Raw genomic sequence first — 26,220 nt, forward strand, 5'->3', positions numbered from 1 at the left:
CTATATTTTTTGGTAAATAAAGGAACATTTTCTTAACAGTTTTATAGTACCTAAACTAATTCGAAATTGGCGAATGCCGTTAAGGTTTCTTCAACACTGACACTTAACCAGAATAATAAAATTTTATACCTTATCTGCTCTCGTGGTTGAATTTTTATACCATTAGACTTAAAAGAAAATTAGTTAAATTGTAGGTTTTTATTATTAATCTTAATTCATTTATTCGATTTACAGTTCTTTACAACTAGTTACTTCTTTGTTTAATACTGTAGTATAATTAAACTAATTATATACATAAAAATAAGGCAATGACGATATTAGTTTTCATTTGTTATATTTTCATTACAATTTTTTGAGTTTTATATAAACCGTTTTCATTTACTATTCCTTGAATGTTACTTTTATTTTCGTTAAGTAGTAAGTAAAGTAAACAATAAGGCCAGTAAATTTTTCATATACTCGACACGTACCTACCACGGCTTACTGTGTGGTGTTGACACAAAATATGACCAGCACGTTTGTTACGGTCGGTGTAGTGAAATGAGATTTAGGAATTTACCTGATAATGGGCAGCAGCATTCTCTGAGTATTATACTAGCGTAGGCGGCTTTCACGTTATATCAGTGTACTCCGTAAACCACTTAGCACCAGGTGGGCCGTGACTTTGTTTATCAACATACCCAATAAAAGGATTTGATTAAAGAGAGTTAAATACATTAATTACCCTATTATATTTCTACTTTGTTATTACACTTTGTTTTTATTGCATAAATCGTACACAATAATTACTTTTTATTATTATTGAAACGGCATTAATTATGTATAAAAATATAAAAATAATAATTTCGAAAGAATTATTTGAAATGAAATGTTACTTTGGTATGCGATTCAGTTCATTTCTAATGTAAAAAAATATATTTGGAAGCTGTCATTCTTATTTGGTAAATATTCAAATAGTATTAAAATGGAGTGGGAAAAGAAACCGAATTACTGTGATAGCATTATCCAAAAAGGTACGGCCCAAATGCAATTCTTAAAATTCTCTATCTGCATCGTATTAATCGAATCCTTATGTATCGTCTGTTTTTGAGAGTAAAAGATCCACGTAAAATTCGAACTAAGAATACAATGGATGCAGCGAAGGAGATACTCTGAATAAATCAGTCCGGAATTGAAATAATTAGATTCAGAATATCATGTATGTCAAAAGTTGATAATTAAGAGATGTTTAACCGTTAATTAAAAACTGAATGGGGTGGTAAAAAGAAAAAAACAATTTGTCGGGCGATACGCAACGGGACGTGAGAGAGAAAAAGAAAAACTGAAGACTTTGAATATTGAGCAACATAAGTAGAATGAATGTGCTAATGCTCAAAGCTCTACAGGAAGCTTCTCATTTTGAAAAGTAAGCTACGACGTAGGCATTTTCTAGTATTAGTGAAGTTTGATTTTATTAATAATATTTTAATTGTAATTGCAATTCTGTACTTTACTACTAAGGATCAATATAATTTGTGATTTGCCCTGATCCAACCAATCGCTGGCTAAGCAAAATCAATATCCATATTTGTAATTCACTTTCTTCTAAGTTATTATGACCCTGTTACTCACTTAATATATTGCTAATATAAAATATATTTTATAGCGCTCTCTCCACCTCTTCAATACCGATCTTCAAGTAATTTAGTTTCTCTTCAAACTTATAGTTATCTAAGCATGAGCACATAGTCTTGTAATTACTAACACACAAAGCGACTAGGTAACGTGAAGTATGTTACGGACAGACATACCTTCAAGTACATAAAGGATGTAATCGTACATATATTGATTTATACATTCAAAAGGCTTTGAATCCAGATTTGCTTTAACTTAAGCTGGTTCTATCTCAATTTCATCTCTTATTGCATTTCCAGTAGGTTCTTACGCCGTAGTCTTTCTGAAAATTGAAAAGGCACAAAGAGTCGTTTTGAAAGTAATAATCCTTTTATCCTTTTCTGTTTCCATGAGATTCTCATCATCAGGAATGCTGATATCAACTAACAATGCTCGATGCGCTGACCAATGTATGAACCACGATATCAAGCTTATTGGGATGATAATAGATAGGCCCTCGTAGAGCGTAGCATAACTAACGTGACGTACTTCACAGCAAGTCAAGTGATATATTCAGTCAACTAATTAGTCCTAGCCGTTCAATATTTATTCTTCACTAAATTAAAAATAACGCGGTGTTATCTTTCCGAAAAATATTTTTGAGCCACCTTTTTCACACATTTATATTTATAAAAATATCAGTAGTTATCATCAAAGACACTAATGATTAGAGGTAAATTGGTTAAAAAGAAATTTATTATAATACAAAGGCAAACACTGACAAAATATAAGTGATTTAAAAAAAAAAATTATGCAATAGGTCATGAATACCAAGTAATCACAATCGACTCAAAGAAGTAAGTCAAAAACGATATCAAAAATCTATTTTATCTACATATACTGAGTCACATTTCACTGAGTCACGAAGATACAGTTAGATGAATTTCCTAGTTACCGGTTTGACGTAGCATCTCTATCTGATTCTTAAATTCATATTCCTGCACCCCGTGAAACGAAGCCTGTCTGATCCTTTAACTGAGAATTGAAAAGCAGCGCTAAGAGGATAAAGAAAAGCAGCGCTAAGAGGATAAAATTGGCGTGCCCGTTAAATGCTGAAAATGATGATACGTGGATTATCACAACTCTACAAAAAAAAATTGTTCTTTGTCCTAACGTTTATACTAGGTTTTCCCGGTTAATTATTTACAAAAACAAAAATAAAATACCTCTTTTTGGTATAAAGTTTGCTTTTGTGCTAGTTATAGTAATATTAAAACTCATTTTTAAATTTTTTTATAAATTTTAATTAATTTTAATATTTCAAAAAAAACCGCGCTGTGAAAGTGGAGTGTTTACGTTTACACAGTGCCACTAGATGGCACTCGAGTCATAAACAACGATCGGGTGATTTGTGCAAGCCCAGAAAAACTTAAAATGTCACGAAAATGTAAATACGATGCTGATGTATTTTGTTTCATATGTTCATGCCATGTATTTTTTTTTTCGTCTAATTACGTTCTAAAATATCGAAATTTTATGCTTTGCAATCAAAGTAAAATTTGGTATTGACCCGTTTTATAGATTGTGGTAGGGGTAAATTGTTTAATGACCTATAAACGCCTCTAACTCCATATCCACATAGGAATGATAAATAGTCTAGACTATTGGATATCAAAATTGTATCGTAATTTTAAAATAATATAAACTTTCTTCGTTAACGACATTATTATTATTGTTATATTCGCATTCGTAGCGTGGTCGGCGCAGTGTGTCATCTTATCATGTTGCATAGGAATTTGATATCAGTTTTACGACAGGCCGCCAGCCTGACGTCAATATTTCCAGTACTATAGCCGTAGGGAGTAATTGTTTTTTCTTTTGATGTTTCTTTTATTCCATCAGTTTTTGATTCTATGATTTGCATTTAATTTTTATAGACATCTACACTAAAATCTAGATTTTCAAATCCTAAAATGATAAAATAACAATTTTACTGGTTTTTTCTTAATTTTCACACTACTGAAAAGTATCTCTAAATAATCTCAGTGGACTTTTTTTTATTATTATGGAGACTTATAATGTAACCATAGAACATGACTTTAATTTGAGTCATGTTCTATGGTTACATTAACCCGGGTCCGGTCGTCGTGAAGGGTTTTCCGCTTGAAGCTGTTTAAGAATATTTATACCTCGGGCAGACTTGCAGATGGGTAAAAACAACTTGGAGAGGGAAGCTAAGGGGAGGATCCAGCTGGACTGGGCAGCGTTTGGCAAAGTTCGTGGAGTCTTTTCGTGGCACATCCCACAGTGCCTGAAAATGAAAGTTTTCAACCAGTGCACCCTTACTGGTTATGAATTAAAGAGCCAAGAGTAAAAGTAAAGGCAAGACACGAGGAAAGCCGAAGACCGGGCTCAGAGGTGCGGATTGGGAAAGACCTATATCGAGCAGTGGGCATATAATGAAATTGTTTTTGAAAGTATATTAATAATTATATATTCAAACAACATCTCATTCCATATCGTATTGTCTTAAAGGTAATCATTAAGCTTGACAACTGTCCCAAATCGTATATATTTGATGGTACTCTTTACGGAAAACTATGTTCTATACTGCTCTAGCTTTAGAACTTAACGTAGTGATTTAAATTCAGGTCTAGATGTGTTGTTATCTATTGTTATTGTTATTATTATACAAATATCCATTTAAAAATGAACGTTATGAAAGAGAACAGCAATGATGTTATTTTTTACTTTTAACTCCATATAATAATATGTATTATAATGAACAAACTGTACAGCATACTAACTGTAGAGTTATATTGATGTGAATAAAATATAAGTTTAGAAATGAAACTAGTGTGGACTTGGAACCATTTTATCGATTGAATCTAAACTTATGTTACGTTCTAATTTTTTGATTGATAATGGATTGGTCAGTGAAGCTTTATTAGTTCATATCGAAAATAAACTAAGAACAAAACTGTAGTCCTCTTGATTAAATATTACGATAATTATTCCATTTCAAAATTATTCAATAATCCATAAATACAAAAATAACACAATTTTAAAAATCGCCGTTATAAATATTTGTTGGTAATTACTTTATGATCCTTTATAAAGCTATCCTTTTTATAGGAACATATTTTACTGAACAAACATATTTTGAATGTTTTCTTAAGCCTACACAGAGTGATAATAATTGTACAATACATTTTGTCAGATGTTGTTGTAAAGCGCACACAAAGCCCCTAAAAGAGTACTTCAGCCATTGGTAAAGCAAACCTAAGTTTCTAAAGAAGATTGTTCCTATAAATGTAATTGATTATTGTTCCTAATATTATATTTATAATATGCATATTAAAATATAAAAAGATATAAAAATATAAATTTATAATATAATAATAAAATTAAATTAAAATATAAAAAGATATAAAAATATAAAGATATAAATTAAATGTTGTTTTATAATGTATTTATTTATTTAAATTAACATTCACGAAATGTAGCTTTGCACAGGACTCTGTAAAATATCTAGGGCACATAATAAAAAACAATACTGTCACTCCATTAAAAGATAATTTTATTGCCTTAAAAGAATTTCCAATCCCAAAAACACAAAAAAACGTCCGACAATTTTTAGGAAAAATTAATTTCTATAGAAAATATGTGGCAAACATTTCTATTATACTGGATCCTTTACATAATTTATTAAGAAAAGGCGAGAAATTCGTTTGGTCCGATAAACGTCAAGAATCCTTTGACACTATAAAGAAACTACTTTGCTCTAAACCCATTCTAGCCATCTTTGATCCAGACTTGCCAATACATATTTATACGGACGCTAGCATACAAGGTATTGGTGTGATTTTAAAACAAATTCAACCCAATGGTGATGAAAAACCCTGTGCATATTTTTCAAAAAAATTAAATGACTCGCAAAAAAAGAAAAAAGCCATTTATCTTGAGTGTTTGGCAATAAAAGAGGCGGTAAAATACTGGCAACATTGGCTTATAGGAAAAACATTCACAGTTTTTTCAGATCACAAACCTTTAGAAAAAATGAATATTAAAGCCAGAACGGACGAAGAACTGGGAGATTTAACGTATTATTTGTCGCAATTAAATTTTAAAATAATATATTCTCCGGGCAAATATAATATAGAGGCAGATACTTTAAGCAGAAACCCTGTGTAAGAATCGCATGAAAATCAAGATAGTAGTTTAAAAGTAGTGAATTTTGTTAAATTAGAAGACATACGGAATGATCAAGATAAAAATGAAGATATAAAACAAAATATAAATAAACATATTTTCAAACATAATATCTATTATAGAAAGATAGGAAAAAACAAAAAGATTGTACTAACTGAGGAGTTTTGTAAAAAAATTATAAAACATGTACATCACTACTATTGTCACATAGGAAGACGACAAATGGAAAATAAGATTAAACCCTTTTATCATGCAAAAAATTTATTGGATAATATTAAAAAGGTTTGCGAAAATTGTGCTGTCTGTATAAAAAATAAATCTAGAGGACAACACAAGTTTGGACTAATGTCTCACTTAGGTCCGGCTACCTATCCATTCGAAATAGTGTCTATAGACACTATAGGGGGATTTGGGGGTTCTCGTTCAACCACAACATATTTACATCTGCTTGTAGACCACTTTACTCGTTACGCCTATATTCTAATATCCAAAACACAGAGTGCGCATGATTTTATAAAAGTTGTCCAAAAAGTAACATCTGATTATAAAATTGACTTGATTCTATCAGACCAATATCCAGGCATTAACTCCAAAGACTTCAAAATTTTTTTAGAAAAAGAAGGTATTCCTATAGTTTTCACTGCAGTAAATGCGCCATTTTCAAATGGATTAAACGAAAGGTTAAACCAAACGTTAGTTAACAAAATTCGTTGCAAGGTTAATGAAAGAAGGGACAAAATTGCTTGGACAACTATTGCTCACGAATGCACGGAAAGATATAACGAAACTGAACATAGCGTAACAGGGTTCTCTCCAAAATATTTACTGCAGGGAAAAAACGTTGATATTCTACCAGATGAACTGAAACAGAATATAACAGATAGTTATACAGGGTGGCCCATAAGTCCTTTGATATGAAAAAAAATTATTAAAATAAAACTAATTACATTATGAATTAAATTTTTATTTACATAAAAAGCTTAAAAAACGGGAATTATTTTTTGAAAATAACATCTCCTAAATGTAATCCGTTGCGATCACGGCACTCTTGCAAACGACGTCTAAAATTGTCGATGACTGCGCGGCACGTCACTGCTGAAATGCTTGTCATTTCTCTGCGGATGTTTTCTTTTAGGGCCTCAATTGACCGCGGGTTTGTGTCGTATACTTTAGCCTTAAGGTAGCCCCACAAAAAAAATCCATCGGGGTCAGATCTGGACTACGTGGAGGCCAGGAAATGTCTCCTCTCTTAGAGATAACTTTGCCAGGAAAAAGTTGACGGATAACGGGCATAGCAGTGTTAGAGGTGTGAGAAGTGGCCCCATCCTGTTGAAACCACGTCCTGGCATTAAAGCCTGAAAAGTTTTGCAATTCTGGTATGAAAAACTCTTCGATCATAGCCACATATCGCTTACGAGTTGACTGTGTCGGATTTTCGCGAATAGACTGTGTCACTGTGTCTATGTTTTGTTCCGTACGTGACGTCCTTGGGCGACCCAACCGCGGTTTATCTAACGTCGAACCGGTCTCCTCGAACTTAGCAACCCAGTTCTTAATCGTTTGAAGAGTTGGAGTGTCGTCAAAGTTGTGTAAACCTTTGTGTTCTCGAAATTTACGCCGCGCAACGGTTGCCGAATTGTCGTTTTTATAAAACTCGCGCACACAAAACGCACGGTCCGCTCCGGTAAAACGCTCCATCGCGACTAAATTCCCAGAAACCGAAGTTACTCCCCACGCTTCCCCTGCACCGCTCACGCGCGCCCTGTTCGTTTTATTCAAATTTTACTTTTCAAAGGACTTATGGGCCACCCTGTATATTGCGAGACAGAAAAATTGCTTTAGAAAATAGTATAAAATCTCATAATTATAATAAAGAAAGGTTTGATAAAAACAGAGAACATTATGAACTAAAAGTTGGTGATTTGGTATTTGTTGAAAACTGAAATCGATTAAACCGAAAAAAAATAGATGAATTGAAAATAGGACCTTATCAAATTGTAGACAAAATATCCAACACAATTTATAAAGTAAACACAGGACATAGAAAGTCTGAGTCAAATCTCTTTCATATTACCAAACTTATTCCAGTAATGGAGTAGTATATTAAATAAGACTTTACAATTTTAAGTGGGGGAGATGTAACCTCTATACGATTAATCCTTAAAGAGGTTAATATGTTATTTATATCATTCTTCTATAGATGACATAAATAGAATTTCGATTATTGAAACATTAGAACATTAGACATAAAAAGAGCATTTTTGCAATATTAAAATATAAAAAGATATAAAAATAATGGTGAAGCAATAGCTTTAAAAGTTGTTTCTCTTTATAAGAGCAACTCAATTGCTATAGTTTTACAAAGCTAAACTGTATTTTGATTTAAATAAATAAATACATTATATGCAAATAAAAAATCCTGGGGAATTCATGAAACTTTTTTCGTACATATTTTAAATTCTCAAAAATATGTTAGCGTGCTAAATAAGATTTTAATGTTTTTATACAAGTCGTATTACGTCGGGTGTAAACTATAAAGCGCACGAGTAGAGATATTTTCTATAGAATGAAAATCGATTCAACATCGGTAGCATTGCGTTAAAGAAGACACTGCAGGATGCAACATTATGGGAGTAGTTAAAATACACCAAAGCGCCCTCGTTTATAAGTTCGTGTTTTTACTGCGTATTCTGCAGGTCTACTCTTTAATTTATTTGAGAACCCTACTAAACGTTTTAACGTTATTATAAATTTGTACATTTTATTTCCTTGTTATTTTAATTCACATTATTAAATATTATTTCATTTTACATTATTAACACTCAACTACTCGCAAGTCAGTGGCACACTGTCTTCATTTCTCTTTTACCATTCTTCATCTTGACGATTTTAAGTACATATTTTATAGAAAAGGTCTAAAATTGAACTCTGTGGAATACCCATCCATGTATAGATATATTGTGACAGCAGAAAATATATTTTCTTTGCCTAGAGAATCCATAGAAGAAACTTCTTAATACCATAATAGTGTAATTATTATCATCATTATCATCAATGTATTACGCTCAATGGGATTGGAAAATGGCTTTGGATAAATCCCAAAATAATCTGAAGTCATCATGAAACTCTTTCGAATCCTGAAAAATATTTCTAATAAGGCATCAATTATTCAACGATCCTAGGGAAATTCAGTGTTTGCTATGAAGCAGGTTATTCGCATTAAAATTACTTAAGCTTGTTCCACATGCTTTTAAATGTTTTACTCAACGTAAGCAATGCTGATATAATATGCAAATATGTCTAAATTTAGAGATGTCAGAAGTCCTGTCAGACTGAAAACATTTGTAAGGAAAACAATATCAAGCTTCATTAAGAAATCCACATCCATCAGGAAATATAAGGCATTGAATGTAATAATTTCATATTCATTTCATATTCGTACTTCATAAAGAAAGATGCAAATACATTAATTGTGTGTTATTTATAACCTTAATGGATATTCCCATAAATAAGCAATTATCTCAAAATAATAAAACGTCAAGCGAACGCACGATTCGTTATTGAATTTATAAAACGAACCCCATGGTTGCCGAAAAATAAAGTTAACAACGAAGAATTGAAAGCGATAGTGGAAGCTAACAATTCTCAATCTACCGATGAGATAGCAGCGGTTTTTAACGTTAGCATCAAAACAATACTGGTCCGTTTACTTCAAATTGGCAAGGTAAAAACATGATAAGTGTGTGCCACACGAACTGAACGATCGCCGGCGCGACCTAAGCCTTAATGCATGCCTTACGTTGCTTAACATACACAATAACGAAGAGATTTTGAACCGCGTTGTCACTTAATAAAAAATATACAATTGTTGATAATAGTAAGCGGTCATCGTCTTGGTTTAAAACTGATTCAGAACCGAGAGACAATCCCCCACCAGAATACGTACCTAAGAAAGGTATGGTCACTGTTTTTGTGAGCTAGTGCCGGTGACCTTGCAACAATAGACTTCTAATTTTTCTGACTTTTGCTCTAACAGAGTTCTTGTTAGAGCAAAATTCAATACCCGAGAGGCAGTATAAAATAACTAAAGTTTTTTAGCGTATGGGAGCCAAAAAACCTGTCTGCTTTAAAATGAGTATTGAAAAATTAGCTGTAGTGAAATAAGTTGGACCTATCTAGTTGGACAATTTGTCTCAGCTAGACGTAGTCGTTCACAGCTCTAGGCTTAACGCTTTCGACTTTTACTGAAGTGGGCACTACATTGACATTCGATACAATTTTCGTTTTGTCCATATTCATACTAAGGCCAGAAACCATATTGTTCGGCTGACTCTCGAAAACAACTTATATTTAATAACTTATGTTGTAATTCTTCAAACGGCTATTGTAAATTTTTAAAGAAGAATACAATCACACTGTCGGGGCCACAATCCCATCGAGCAAGACAAAACAGTAATAGTTTCTGGAGGACTTAACTGACTCTGCTTAAGAGACAGATCTCTTGCGAACACTTTTAACCCTTGTTTCATTCTATAGTCTCCTTAATACACTCGATATTAAAAGGGCGTCCATATAACCTTAGTATTTTATAACTCATTCGCGAGCCATTGACATGATTAAGCAGCTTTAATGGATTAATCTTGCGTTTAATTAAATATACATTTTGTAATTTCCGGGAATAGAATTTTATAATAGACGGTAGTTAGTTATATCATCTTAATCATCTGATAGATAAAAGATCGCTTTATTATAAAACCGTATTAATTATTATTAACATACTAGCGACTAGCCCTCGCTTCGCTTCGGCCATTATATATATTATTGGGTTTATTTCTATTTCTACCGTGAAGCAGTAATGCGTTTCGGTTTGAAGGCTGGGGTAGCCGTTGGAACTATACTGAGAACTTAGAACTTATATCTCAAGGTGGGTGGCGCATTTACGTTGTAGATGTCTATGGGCTCCAGTAACCACTTAACACCAGGTGGGCTGTGAGCTCGTCCAACCATCTAAGCAATAAATAAAAAATTCAATTTTCTTTTATACAAACTTTGAACTGCGAAAATTTAATATGGGGCTTAAGTATTTCTAAGAAATTTTCTTATATTTTTTTTCTTTTATAAGAATCTTCTCCTTACAAACACAACAAAAAAGAATTAGCGGAATCGGTCCAACTGTTCACCCGTGATGCCGTGGCGATTACCCAGAATAAAGATAATGTTGTGAACAGAAATAGACAAGCTTCTGTTAATAAAGAATAGGGCCGTATTTATATAAAATATCTTTAACATTGATTATATTTATATAACATAACTGGGATATAACACACATCAACACCGTCTTGGGAATTGACCATTGGCGGAATGTGGCCTTTTAAAGTCTTTTGAAGTTATCTTGTATTCCGCTTCGGATGATATCCACTTTGGAATTTGTAAAAGATTATTAATAAGACACAAGATTTGCACGGCATAATCTTATCTGAATTCAAAGACTTCAAGAATTCAAAGACTTCAATTAATCTACCATAGTCATTGATAAGTTTTTGTCGGTTCAATTAAAGTTTTAAAACAAGTAGATAGTTTCGAATTTATGCCATTTTATATATCATACCATGATGAAGCGGCGCTATTTGCAGTGAGAGGAAGGGCAGTCGATAGGCTACAGTAAATAGTCGACGTCGCCCAAAACACGTCCATTAACGGCGCTTTTAGGTACCTCAAGCACCGGTCATTATCCTCGCCGAACCCGTCGCTTGCGATGAAGGCTCGACGAGTAAATTAGCCCATAGACACAGCCCAGTTTCTCGCCGGATCTTCTCAGCGGGTCGCATTTCCAATAGGAAAAACAGATACATATTACGACTCTGTTCTCTTTGTTTTTTTCTTACAAGTGACGCAATGAGAAAAAAGAAAAAAAAAGACAGGTTTCAAACTCAGGCTACTCAGCAAACTATTTTTGAGGAGATTAGAGAAAACCAAAACGTGGTTTTCAAATTATGACCACATATTACTTGTGAAGATACTGAAAACGAAAGAGAAAAAAAAGATAATCGATTTGGCAACATAAAGCTGTAATCTGATAATATATTTGTTAATTGGTTTCATTGTGATTTGTCATAATCCTGTGTATTCTTTTAGGTTGATCGGTTATTGCATTTTACTACATTTACTTACATTTAATATAGATCTTCCAGTAAAATCAGTCAGGATAGTTATAAGTTTTCATGAATCGTAGACATGAATACAGTTTCAAAATTGACTCAAACTTATTTGTCCTAATACGATTGTACTACTTGTAAAATTACAATTTTAATCATAGTTATATGACCAGTTTTCAATTAAGTAACAAAACTATTAAACTTTCCTTAATTGTGTATTTATTTCAATTTGATTTTTTGTTACAGAGTAAGGGTGGAGTTCTACGTCAACGAGAACACTTTTAAGGAAAGACTGCAATTATATTTTATTAAAAATCAACGATCGAGTAAGTTTCTATTTGAAAGTAGGTCATATTTATGTTACGTAAAAACACTGCCCTTGATGTACTAAATAGACTTTGCTTTCCAAATTTCATAACCAACAGAATGTATTTTTTTTTGTTTACCATGTAACAAAATATAAAGAAAATAATAGGAACTCACAATTTGTTTATAACACGTAGGCAAAGGAAACTTTATATGCTCCGGGTCCTATACACTACGTGATATCAGAGTACGCTCTCACTACATGTAAAGCATTTCTACTTTTTAACTAGAACGATATTTCACAAGCGACTGAGGCTTTAACATATAATATCTTCTATAATACAGCCAATACCTAGAAATATAATCTAAGTATTAGTACCTTGGACATGGAACTTAGATACACAAAAGGATGGTTCTTTGCATGCATTCTATTCGCATATACAACAACTAAAAATATACATGATAAGGCCTAACAATACATTAGTAAATTAACAAAGTTAAGTATGATTAAGTTACGATTTTAAATTTAAAAAAATCAGAATCATCGACACTGAAACCAGAACTAACCTCACTATACCTATTTACTTTTTTAAAACATGGCATACGTATGTATTTGGTTGAATGGAATCAGAAACAAAATAACTCAGAGTTAAAGATTTTATAGATCTATCCAGACAGATCAATCAGGCTAGCCAAGAGAAATGCACGAAAATCATTTAATTTCTTTTGTTGTAATTTCTACGCGCCCTGGCCACATACTTTATTAAATTCGATATAAACCATTTTAGAATGTATTTTTTTCGAACTTTATTAGTTCAGGTTAATGGTGGCATTCTTTCAAACTGCGAAAACTTGGTAAATTTTTACGTTTAATTTATATTTTGTTTCAATTTTTGCCTCGATTGTTTGGTTGAGTGTCAAGTGTCAATTGATAGTTCATATAAATATTAAACATATTTACTGAAAATAATACTTAGATCTAAGCTCCAATCAAGTTGCTGTTACTTTAATTCAAACTGGGTACACTTACAAACATGTGGCCCAATCTTTATAAGTATTAAAATTCGTGGTACACCAATTTGTTAAGAGACAGACCGAATAGTACATGAGACTCGCAGAACAGAGGCATAAATGGAAACCTGTAGCAAGAAATGACAGGTTTACCGTTATCAGCGTGATCTGAAACCGAACAAATATAATCTCTGAGGTAAGATTTAAGCTTCAAGAAAATCGAGGGTTTACAGCAAGGCCAAAACCTGATGAGGAAGATTACAGTGAGGCGAAATAAATTCACAATTGCCTGCCAATAGCCTACTTCTTGCCACAAGTCATTGAATAGCTCAACTTGGCTCTACTCGCACTCATAAATATTAGAATGAGAAAACTCAAGTTTTATCCATAGACAAATTCAAATTTTAGCTGAAACCAGTTGATGGAAGGATTAAAGTGAAGAGTTTAATGGGAGAGAAATATATAAGTTGAAAAAGAGAAATATAAAAGATGATCAGTTATTACATGGAGTTTGTAAGGACGCATAGATTGAAATTCGTATCATTGAGAATTATTCATTAACAGCGGCAAGACAGCTAACCGAGATCTTAGATGAAATTACGGTGCCTTTTACCCCTTTCAAAGGAGAAGAAATTGTTTTTATACATGAAATCAAACCCGGTGCACTTTATTGGCCGATTGGTGTATTGACTTTGATTCAATAACTACCAAACTTCAGAGGAATACCCCGTTAGGCCGATCTGAAGGATTCTAAATTTCATCGAAAACGGTTTAGCGGATTCGGAGTTTATAGAAAACATACACACATACTACATCAACTTTTATATACATATGTAAATGGATAGATAATGCACAAACTGCATGCATAGTTGTCCAATACATTTCTAAACGATTAAATCAACCTTACGGGGTGGGTATGGCGTACTTAAGCATCACAGAGCATTTAAGTGATAAGCTATGAAAACCAAACTTGAATGATAATTTGAGAGATCTTATAATGGATTACAGGAAGAATGAAAAGAAAGAAAAAAAAAGAAAAGAAAAAAAAAGAAAGAAGAACAAAAAATAAAAAAAGAATAAAAGAAAGAAAAAAGAAAGAAAGAACATAACCCGGTCTATTACCCCTCTCGACCGGGTATCCGTAAATGGATTGCCCAGCGTAAAAAAAAAAAGGAAGAATGAAACGTAATTCAAGGGTAAAAAAAAAGGAAGAATGAAACGTAATTCAATTTCATTAGGGGTATCAATGAGACTGTAAGCACTGCGAGACTGTAAGCACTTCGAAGAGCTAGAAGAAACCAACATGAAGTACTGGATTATTATAGCCTATGTTATATATACGATATGTTTTCCTAAACATCAATAGAAGAAAAAAATTGAAAATAAAAAAGATTCTTTCGATTAACAAATAACGAGTAATCTGGAAATGTTTAAGTTAGGTAGGGTAGAGTGTAGTTTGAGCGCGGGTAGTCCTGACTGTTTCTGCCGAAGCACTCGTACGTCCTGTTATGAAGGATCCAACAACCGTTACACAATTTAATCGAGACTTAGATCCCGTATATCAAATTCGGTGCTCGCGGGCAGATTATGATATCCAGGGGCTCCACTTAGGCACTTAACATACAAAATATACATTTATTATTATTATTAAACGATGATCAATTGAATAATATTTATATTAACCAAAATTTGGGGAACAATTTTTTTTTTAGACATGGTTCTGCACAATGAGGTTGTGATCTATGGGCACCTCCGGTAACTGCTTAATTTTTAACGTCTATATATTATCACTAATAAAAGTACATCTATTCTAGGTTTACGCATTAGGATAGCGAATCTATTTTTCAAACTTTTGACCTGCGTGCTGTATATATTTCGTGTGTGTACTGAAGGAGATCCTATAGCTGCGACTTGGTACGTACTTAAATACATATAATCTTATCTCTATGTAAATAGTTTTTATTTCTATGATTCACAACTTATAGGTTACCATTACTATTGTATTACCCTTATCAGTTTGTAAATGGATAATAAGGAGTAGCGGGTTTTAACTTAAATGTAGATTGATTTAAGTTCTGAACAATATAATGTTTTTGAAATAAATGAATTTTCTCTTTATATACTGCTGCAACTTCATTTAATTTTCAACCAAACTAAGTTTTGTTTGTTTATAAGTGTCTACTGCACATACTTTTCATTTAGGTTCACGACCATTTGAACGTTTTTACAAAAAAATATCAGCGCAATAGCGAGATTGATGGTAAAATAAGCTTTTTATGAATCAATTTGTATTAATTGCATTTATATTAAAAATCAAAGGCGCAATTGAGAAAATTTCCATTTTAATGACATGCCTATAATCGGTTCCATAAATAAGATAATTCTCAATGAAAATGAAGACATCGCTTAGGCATATTTTAATTTATATTAAAACATTCAAAAGCCTTTTAATGTCATAACGATTTTTATAAGTCAGCTGTTTGTTGTCATTTATCTATTTTATTAATTTGCATAATATATTTCAATTGTTCTATATGATGATTAGTTTTAAATAAAATAAGTATGTAGTTAGTTTATTTTTTCAAGTAGTTTGGAAAAGCAACTATTTGATTAATGATTTGAATGAGGTTTAATACTACATATGAGTCGTCTATTATCAAAGGTGGCAATCTGTGCATTTGGACAAAAAAATGTTATTGATATGTCAATACAGATTGATTTGAATATAATCGTCTCCTTCAAAGAATACGGTTCAAAACCTGCATTAAATAAAGGTTAATAGTTAACCTGTTATTTATCTAAGATGTCGTTCCGAAGAGTTTTGTGACTGCCAATGGAATACAAAGTCAATAATTCGTTTTTCTGATTTACCAATAATTGTCCAAAAGTCAGATTGCCGGCTTTGATAATAGTCGACTCATATATGGTATTCGTAAAAAGACCAAATCTGCTATATTATATATTTATAACGGCATCTTAAGTGTAAATAACACATTGAATAAAACAGACATGTCAAATATTTTATTTTTACAGTTATGGATGTAAGCTTGGAAACAAGACTGACTTCCAACATTCTGCCAATTTGACGGAAGAAGAGTTCCAAGAGCACCCGTTAATTAATTGGGACGCAATAATATGGGTCAACCGACCTTTATATCTATGGATAGTGCAAGTACTCCTGGCATTGGTGTCTTTCACCGAAGCATTATTACTTGCCTACTTGGGCTATAAGGTATTAAATAATTTTAACAATAATATTTCTGTAATATGAGGTTTATAAACAATGTTATTTTTTAAAGGGCAACATTTGGCAGCAAGTGTTATCATTCCACTTCATCTTGGAAATGGTGAACACTATACCCTTTGCGTTAACCGTAAGTTATTTAGATTATTAAATAGTTAAGTTTATTTACGCATCATTGTACACAGAAAAAATGAACCAAAAAAATTATGGATAAAAATATATATACAAAAGCAAGCTTAACACATCAGATGAATTTCTTCCAACAGGTCCCTACTTATCAGGCATTACTTATAGCTACTTACTCCTTACTATTTACGTACCCAAACTATTTAGGTGTTTGTTTGTTTTTCTTTCACGTGGAAACGAAGCAACAAATTGATAAGATTTTTTTAAAGTGATAGTATTCGGTGAAGATAGTGATATAGGCTACATTTATCCTGAAAACACATCTTATTCCCACGGGAAACTACACGGACATTTTTTCTAGATCACGCAGGCGAAGCCGCTGGTAACAGCTAGTAATTAAATGTGTCAAATATACAAGAACATACATCAACTATTTTACGATTATTAGGTAGCTATTTAGTTAATTAGTTATTATGGGTTCGTTCAAAGGTTTGTACATCAAAATTTGATAAACTCGGAAAAACTCAATTGTAGACGTTAAAAGTCACAGATGGCCTTTAATACTCTTACGACATGTTCTAAACACCATATCACATTACTGAGTCTCCAAAATATTACATAAGAGAAATGAAGTTTCTATTGAAAAAATAAGCTTATCAATCGAAAACACTGCGTAAAACTTTTCAACAATAATTAAAGTTACGAATAGAATTAGAATAGATGTCATTTTTGGAAATATTTAGGTGTTCTTTTTTATTTTGTGTATGTATTTGATGTGTACAAATGTCAGTAAATTTGTTTTGAATTATTTTGTGTGCTTTACAATTACCTGAGATATTTTCTGAAAATTTCTCAAACTCTATCCATATTATTGCATTAATTAAATAAATCTTAAATCCGCCAAGATCATTTTCAGAATTTAGAAACGATATATTCAGTTTGCTGAGTTCTGCGGCAAGACTTGCGTTTAACGTCTTATCGTTTTAGTAAATGAAAATCGCTGTTTATTATCTTTTCTTTACAGCTGACATTTCCTCCATTACGAAATCTGTTTATACCGGTCTTTCTGAATTGTTGGCTCGCAAAAAGATCACTTGAAAATATGTTTGTAAGTAACAGAATTTCAGACATATTATCGAAACGTAAATGATCTGTAATTATAATAATAATATGATCACTTATGTAATTAATTTCAGAACGATTTACATCGAGCTATGCAAAAGTCGCAATCAGCTTTATCACAACAATTAATGATATTATGCGTTACGCTACTCTGTCTCGTCTTTACTAGGTAAGTGCCTGATTAAATGATACTTAGTTTGATTCTGTCAGCTATCTAATCTTATGTTATGTGCTTTAAGCCCAGAGAGATTATCCTTCCTTTTCTTCCCTCGATTAGGTATATTATCAGGATCATTATGTTCAAATTAATCATCAACTAAGTTAGAAAAGGCTTCTGTATTAAAATTATTTTAATCAATTGTGTGTCATTCGATATGCTTCCATGGTTATTACGACCACATAAGGTTTTTAGTACTAATTTGGTATTAAGCGTTACCGTAGTTCCAAACACCACAAGATCGGAAGGCATGGTAGCTCCATGGCCCATGTAGGTAGCAGTATTATATCGAGGAATGTGAGGCTACAACATCGCACTACTACCATCGCTCAAGATATGAAGGAGAGTTAGGTTTGTTTATATAAAGTGGCTAAACTATTACGATGGCTGGCAGTAAAGCTCGAAGAATTTCGGGCCGATTACCCAATCTGCTTTATAGCCGGCCAAGCTAGTCACTGTACACCTAAATATCTACAATATCCAAGTGAAATCGTTTCGTCGTATGATTTGATTAAAACATTTCAGTGTCTGCGGTATTCAACACTTTCAACGAGCTGGACATCGACACCTTAATCTTTTCCAAGCCACTTATTTTGTCGTTGTGACATTTTCAACAGTGGGCTATGGCGATTTTGTTCCGGACATATGGCCCTCTCAATTGTTCATGGTTGTCATGATTGGAGTTGCGCTGGTTGTTCTTCCAACACAGGTATTAACGTCATCATAAAACTGAAGTCAATTAAGATATTAAAGACCAGACCACTTAGTATATTACACGAATCTAACATGCCAATTTCTTAACGTAATAGCGTTAAGGGGGAGACCTATCGACTAAAAAATATCGTTTGCTATCAAGCCAAGCTTGTGATATTCTGAGAATAGTAAGCACTAATTCATTCATTTACTTCATATATATAGAGAGTATAATTTAATCCATACTGATATGGTAATAAGTTATATGAACACAAAAGCACAAGTGGCAGCCTTTTTGTTTAAAGCGATATTTTCTAGATAATTATCTCGCAAGTGAGCAAATAAGCAAAATAGCAAGTAAGCAAATGAGATCGAGAAATACGTAGACTGCTGGGTATCTGAAATGTATTGAATTCCATTAGTGCTTATTGTTATTACTTTCTATATATGCTAATGTTAATAGTTTCTGGGTGTACTTTATTTTATTCATCTAGTTTTTCTTTTATATTCATCTTTTATATTTGTATTGGGTTTGGAAATGTGTACTGGATGTGGTTATTTTTATAAAGGTTCTTAAAAAATAACCATCAAGGCAATATTATTATCATTCAAATCAATGTACAGTATAATGTTTTTTACTAAGATTCACTTTTCGAGATGGTCACCAATATCAAGGACTTGTCGACCGCACAGTTAAGGTAACGAAAAAGCACAAGAAAATTAAACTTGCAACTATGTTAAACAAACTGCAAAAAAATTACAATCATAGCAGATTCAGTAAGATAAGCGATGAGTTTGCAGTAAGCTAAAGTTTAATAGGTTTAGACAAAAAATGAGTAAATTAGAGATGAATATACATTTATATTGTAATTAAATTTTTAGTTAGTTAAATTTTAATAAATTTTAATAAACTTCTTGAAATGAAGCAGAAGCAGCAAACAAATTTTCAATTCAACAAAAATGGAATCATTACATTTTCAATTCGAATTGATTTATTGATTTTTACATCTAACGAGGACCCAAGTGATTGGTGTGTTACATTTAGGACGCGTTGATCATAGAATATTTTAGCTACTACTAAGACAATATTTTTTCCCTCTTTCTTCATTCACTGATTTTTTTTCCGAAGCTAATTTGGTGAAGTTTGTCAACTGTCTAATCTGTCACCAATTTTTTTTTTGATCGGTTTCAATTCTTTTACGTATATATATATGTATATATATACAAGATCACCGCATCGAGGGCTTGTGCGATATATGTGAAAGTGGCTTCCATCGAAGCGAAGGGTTCACTAAAGTCGGAAAGATTAGCGACCAAATCTGAATCAACAACATTAAGTGTTATCTAACAGAAAGCGTTTCAATAAAACCGTATTATTTTAGATTATTTCCTACGATGAAAGCGCTTCCAATATTAGAATAATGGTAAACGATAAATAAAAAATAAGTTATTAGATATTATTATTAGAATAGAATTAAATATTTTTAATACTTTTCAATTTAATGACACATTTACTATAAAGGTGTTTTTAAACAATGAGATCCAAGTTCACTTGAAATCTAATTAAGTTCAACAATAATCTGGTTACTGAACAAGGCAATTTTAACTTGCTGTGAGTGATCCTTTATAAACTTAAGGGAAAACCCTGGTGATCGAGTTTAGTATTTGTTAGAGTAACTTTTTAGCTTAAAACGTTACAGTTTGAACAATTGGCCTTTACTTGGATGGAAAGACAGAAATTGGGAGGATCATATTCTTCTCACCGAGCACAGTCTGAAAAACATGTAGTAGTATGTTCAACAACTTTACATGCCGACACTATCATGGACTTCTTGAACGAATTCTACGCACATCCACTACTTCAAGACTATTATGTTGTATTGCTGTCGCCGATGGAACTCGATACTACTATGCGTATGATTCTGCAGGTACCTAATATATTTTTATTATAACTTAACTATATATTTTGAAATTATTCCAAAATAAGGTACCATCCGGTATACGGTCACAGTAACAATATACTTAAGGTTTTAATGTTCCTTAAAATATTACAAAATTTACGCCAACTGATATGCGTTTTAGTTTTAAAAACCATCATGAAGTTGCACTTCAAATCTGTTTTAAAAACATTAATTTAAGTTTTTAGACCAACTAATAACAATAAAGTGTTACTCTTACTTTCTGACACTGGTAGATTATTGATGGTTATTGATGGTGCTGATCGATATATACATATATTGATTGATGATTTGAAATCGTGTAACCGTTTGTTCCACCCTTTAAACTAAAACGCATGAAATAGGTAGGTATTTCATTGGTACCCTCTAGGGGGCTTACAATTTACGCCACCAAATTACATAAAAGTATTCTTGCGAGAAGAGAAAGAATAATACTTTTTAGTGAGTTTGTTGAAAGCGATAATTTATATTATTCAATCATTACTTGCATTATCTGCTAAATGAATTAAGTAAAATTGTAATGTCACCGTTGTGTGCTGTGTAAAGTTACAAGGAAAGTTAGAGGAATGTTAGTAGAACAAAGAAATCTAATTAAAAAGTGCTAAACGTTTAATAATTAACCTTATGAACAGGTACCGATTTGGGCTCAACGTGTAATTTACATTCAAGGCTCATGCCTAAAAGATACTGATTTGATTAGAGCTCGTATGAACGAAGCTGAAGCCTGTTTCATCTTGGCCGCCAGAAATTATGCCGACAAAACCGCTGCAGACGAACATACAATTTTACGGTAAGTATTGCTAATTGGCGTGCCAAGTATAAAATTGTAAAATATATAAAATATTTCATTGTTATTATGTGACAAAGTTTTAACACTGAACCGATGGACAACTTTAAGTCAACTGGTTAGTCAACATTTGGCCAATTCTAATTTTATAGTAAGTCACACAAATCAAAAAAATTAAAAAAGAACACACAAATTAAAAAAGAATTGGATTGTCTTTTTGATAAAGATATCCTAAAAAAAGCAGACCCGAATATCGCAGCATTGGAGCGCCTTTGGAAAACTTTATGAAACACACATGAATAATGCATTAAGACCAAAGTACTAACTACACTAGATCCTGTTCTAACCATACATTTAGATACATTTGGTAAATAGTACAGGATAACAGTTTGGTAAATTTACAAAAAAAATCTCTTCAAACCTATATTTACAATTTGAAGTACTTCGGAATTCAAAGAAATCAACAAGAACAGATACACAATACATCTTCTTTACAGTTTATAGTTTACAGTTTAAAAGGTAAATCTAAACAAAAATATGTAGCATTTTAAACGAATAAATTATACAGTCTTCGTGCCCTAAAGGTTAATACACCGGTTTACTTGTGTATAAAGCGATGTGAATATCTAGTGTTCAAATTCTGCGGACAGAAACATTTTTTTGTTACAAAAACGTATTTAAAACTTACACTACTTTTTGTTTGTTTGGCTACAAATTTTTATTAAAACCTTTAATGTTTTTTATACACAGATCATGGGCCGTTAAAGATTTCGCACCAAAAGTTGCACAATATGTACAAATATTTAGACCAGAAAACAAGCTACATGTAAAATTTGCTGAATTCGTGGTATGTGAAGATGAATTTAAGTATGCTTTGTTGGCTAACAACTGTACCTGTCCAGGAGCGTCAACTTTAGTAACTCTCCTGCTCCACACAAGCAGAGGACAGTAAGTAACACACAAATATAAATAAAGTACAAGTTTAAAAGAAACTTTAAATAAGATACTTAGCTGCTATTGTAGATCATCAGTTATCATTTTAGTCACGAACGAGCCTTTAAGATAAATCCAATTAGCTCTAATTCTATTAACAACCTGAACCTACCTACAAATCTTACACTTAGAGCTCAACTATAAAAATCTAGGGAGTGAAGATTATTAACTTTTAATCTTTATTCTACCAAGAAATTTGGCAATATTGCCTTGGCGCACGAGTGTAAGTGATCACCATCGTTCATGAGCATCAAGTGTAGCTAGGGGTACAGGAACGCTGAAAACACCCTTCAAATTTTGTTTCAAAGAGGGATATCACTCAGGATACATGGAAGGAACTACACTCAGGAGCCCGATATGACTTGAAAAAATTATTCCTAGAAACGCACTGTACAGTCAATGCAGTGGTTTCGTACATTAGGGATGAACACTGTTCAAGTTTCGGTTGTTCGGGGGTAAAAATGATGATGCAGAGATTTTGTACGACCGATAGTTATCTTCAATAACTTATTGTTCTTACAATTTTCTTTTAATATTTTTAATTTACTTTAAAGTTTTGTGGCGTTCTATTGCGTAAATGTCACGAGATTCAACAAAAATATATTTTACCTCTTAGAATTTTGGTGTCTAAATATTGTTCTAGGAGATTTATGGAAATGGTAGTGCAAGGTAGAGGGGGAAGAGGTCGACCGAAGAAGACATGGATGGAGTGTGTGAATGACGATATGAGAGAGAGAGGAGTGAGTGTTGAGATGACGGCTGATAGAGGAGAATGGAAGAGAAAAATTAGCTGTGCCGACCCCACCTAGTGGGATAAGGTGGAGAAAAAGAAGAAGAAGATATTGTTTTGATGCGAAACCCCGATAGCGGTAATAAAAGTGTGTGCCATTGCTCCGTCCTGTTGGAACTACATGTCCTTAAGTCCTAATTGACCCTATAACACTCACCGTCCATTGTTAACGTTTGACCAACGGCGTTCTCGAAAAAAAAACCACGATGACTCCTTCAGCGTGAACAGCGCTCCACGCTACAGTCATTTTGAGCGGGTGTAATGGCTTCTCGTGCATCACTCGTGGATTTTCTGTGCCCCAGAAGCGATAGTTCTGCTTGTTTACGTACCCACTGAGGTGGAAATGAGCCTCATCGCTCAATATGATTTTGGTCGAAAAATCGTCCACTTCGTCCTCGAGATTGAGGATGGCTTGGGCGTAGGTTACACGCGTTTGGCGGTCGACAACCAGCAGCTGATGCACAGACTGGACTTTGTACAGGAACATGCGCAGGTCTTTGACCAAAATTCGCCTTAGGGACGACCGGCTGATGGCTAATTGCGAGGCACGAATTATTACGCAAAAAAATAGACACGGTTATTCTGCGTTCTTGGGGAGTGTACAGCTTCATGGCTTGTTCACTTGTATTCTAAACTTGTCTAGTTCACAAATGTCAAAACAGATTTGACATTGGCGGCCATTTGCAAAAATAAGAGCATCTACCAATAGGGTGATTTCTTTTGGCCCAGCTTGTATTTCGAAATGATTGTTTTAGAGAAGGACAACAATCGCCTGAAGAATGGCACCGCCTTTATGGAAAGTGTTCCGGAAATGAAATATACCACATCGTTTTGGGAGATAGCAGATTTTTCGGAGAATATGAAGGAAAAAGTTTTACTTACGCTAGTTTTCACTCACACCGAAAGTAAGTATTTTTAAATGGTTATTGATTAATTTCTACTTGATAGATTGATTAAGACACTAGAGATCCCATTTCACGAAGCCCTTCATGTGACCAATGTTCAGAGGCGCTGGAGGGACATTACAAGAAGTAAAATCCCGTCGAAATATGATGGTCACAACCCTCAGCAGTGAGGAAACGACGCGAGGAGGAGGACTGATTAAGAAGAAGTAAGATAGTTGCCTTGTATAGAGAGGATAGAGGTCTCGAAACTTTTAGGTATATCCATCGATATCGATGGGTATATCAAAAATTTTAAACACAAAATTATCGCAGCCTATTTTTGGGCAGTTCACTGCGAAGTCGCTAATAAGTAAGTGGTAAAATCAAATATGTTCTTCGTAATAAATAAAATATAAATCGAAGACGCCACTCTCGAATAATGCGGATTACAAACTCTCTGGAATCGTGTAACTTTTCAATCTGTAAAGTGAGTTGAATATATTTTATTTATTTTGGAAGCGTGCGACTAAATATTGTTGATGAATAAATACGACGTATTTAGCGAGTTTTAATTTAAAATATGCAGAATCGTTTGACCATATTAATAAATTTCCTCTTCATTTTTAGACTGATGCTCACTTAGGACGCTAAAGACCATAATAACTGCTCTCCAGATAAAATATTACAAGGCAATAATGATATCAACGCAATCCCTCAAAATATCATTCAAACGAACGTTGTCTGAAACTGATATCCAGGTGTTTTGCAACCTAATTAAATTATCAAGTTCAAATGAAAATGACATCTAGAGAACATTGTGATGAATCAGATTATTGGTCAGGTTTAAAATGAACATATCGAAAACCAAATTAATCGCTTATTATATGTGTAGTGTATAATAACTATTATATAAGTGTGGTTGTATGCAAATATTAGAAAGGTTATGAAGACGCAAATTTTGGGTTTTATCTATCAGGAACATAATAATGACATCCAAATCAATAATACAATAATTCACACCATTATAATTTAAGCAAAAAAGTGCCTGTGCCATTTTTTATATAGAAGTAAAATCTTTCGATCGAGCATTTTCTTTCATTATATCCTTTTTTTTATTTTTTCCCAAAGTTAACTATTCGCATCGTATCGAGGCATTTAATTTACATAAGAGACATTATCCCCACAACTAGTACGCTATTTCGTTCGAATTTTATTCAATTATTCATAACCCTGTGGTTGTTAGATTAAAGGTATTTATGGTAACAATTATATATTTAAATGTCATTGTTTATTCTAGTCAATTTTAAATTTGAAAAATGCTAACACACTCACTTTGCTCCTAAATGCAAAACATTAATCCGCCCGTAGGTAATAAGCATCGATCAATTAAGGTATTTCCATGTTTTTGCAGGTATGGAGTCGCTTTAGTTGGTGTTCGGCCCGCTGAATTACCTGAATTTTATGAAGATACAATATTGCTTAATCCGGGACCTCGGCATATAATGAAAAGCACCGATACGTGTTATTATATGAGTATAACAAAAGAAGAGAATTCCGCTTTTGTTGTTTCTGATAAACAGGCTGTACCAAACCCTACGATACCAAAAGACCAAACAGCATGCAGCTTCCTTTCAAACGAGAGGAATCCAGACGAAGGCAGTACAAGCCAGCAGAAGAAACCAGACGGTAGTAGCATCGTTCAGTGCGAAGTACCACAAGTGGTTCTTGAAGCTCCCTCGAGTTCCACACCCAACGCATCGCCATCACGCATCAAAAATCTTAAAACCTTATCATGCGCTAACTTTAACTTTGCTAGCTGTGAGTCACAGTTAATATTAATTACATAATAGACTAAATTCATTACATCATCAATGAATACAGTCTATTTTTGCAGGAAATATTAAGACTTTTAGTACAACAAAAATCAATGTCAATGAATGTACTATATTGAGTATTTAATTTTTTGGATATATTAACAAATTTCATTAGGATTAATAATACAATCATGGATAAATTTAGAGGAACGCTGAAAAATTGTGTTAAGCAAAATATGACGGATCGTTGTGACAATTTATTTTACTATATTTTATTTTGCTTCTTATTCATTAATAAAAACTTGCAAACGTCAA

General features: G+C 32.8%; 1 protein-coding gene across 2 annotated transcripts in view; it reads left to right on the forward strand.

Moving 5' to 3' along the window:
- Nucleotides 1-26,220, forward strand: part of SLO2 (slowpoke 2) — an 83,212-nt gene that overhangs the window by 37,610 nt on the left and 19,382 nt on the right. For both annotated transcript variants that reach the window (XM_089729709.1, XM_089729706.1), the window contains exons 2-13: nt 12,207-12,286; nt 15,092-15,191; nt 16,311-16,509; nt 16,577-16,651; nt 17,672-17,755; nt 17,844-17,938; nt 18,512-18,695; nt 20,365-20,607; nt 21,270-21,427; nt 22,175-22,372; nt 23,963-24,112; nt 25,503-25,909. In XM_089729709.1, the coding sequence (XP_089585835.1) occupies nt 12,207-12,286; nt 15,092-15,191; nt 16,311-16,509; nt 16,577-16,651; nt 17,672-17,755; nt 17,844-17,938; nt 18,512-18,695; nt 20,365-20,607; nt 21,270-21,427; nt 22,175-22,372; nt 23,963-24,112; nt 25,503-25,909 (1,973 nt within the window). The remainder of the gene's footprint in view (nt 1-12,206; nt 12,287-15,091; nt 15,192-16,310; nt 16,510-16,576; nt 16,652-17,671; nt 17,756-17,843; nt 17,939-18,511; nt 18,696-20,364; nt 20,608-21,269; nt 21,428-22,174; nt 22,373-23,962; nt 24,113-25,502; nt 25,910-26,220) is intronic.

This window comes from Bombyx mandarina, chromosome 01 (assembly GCF_030267445.1).
Source record: "Bombyx mandarina strain Sakado chromosome 01, ASM3026744v2".
NCBI lineage: Eukaryota > Metazoa > Arthropoda > Insecta > Lepidoptera > Bombycidae > Bombyx > Bombyx mandarina.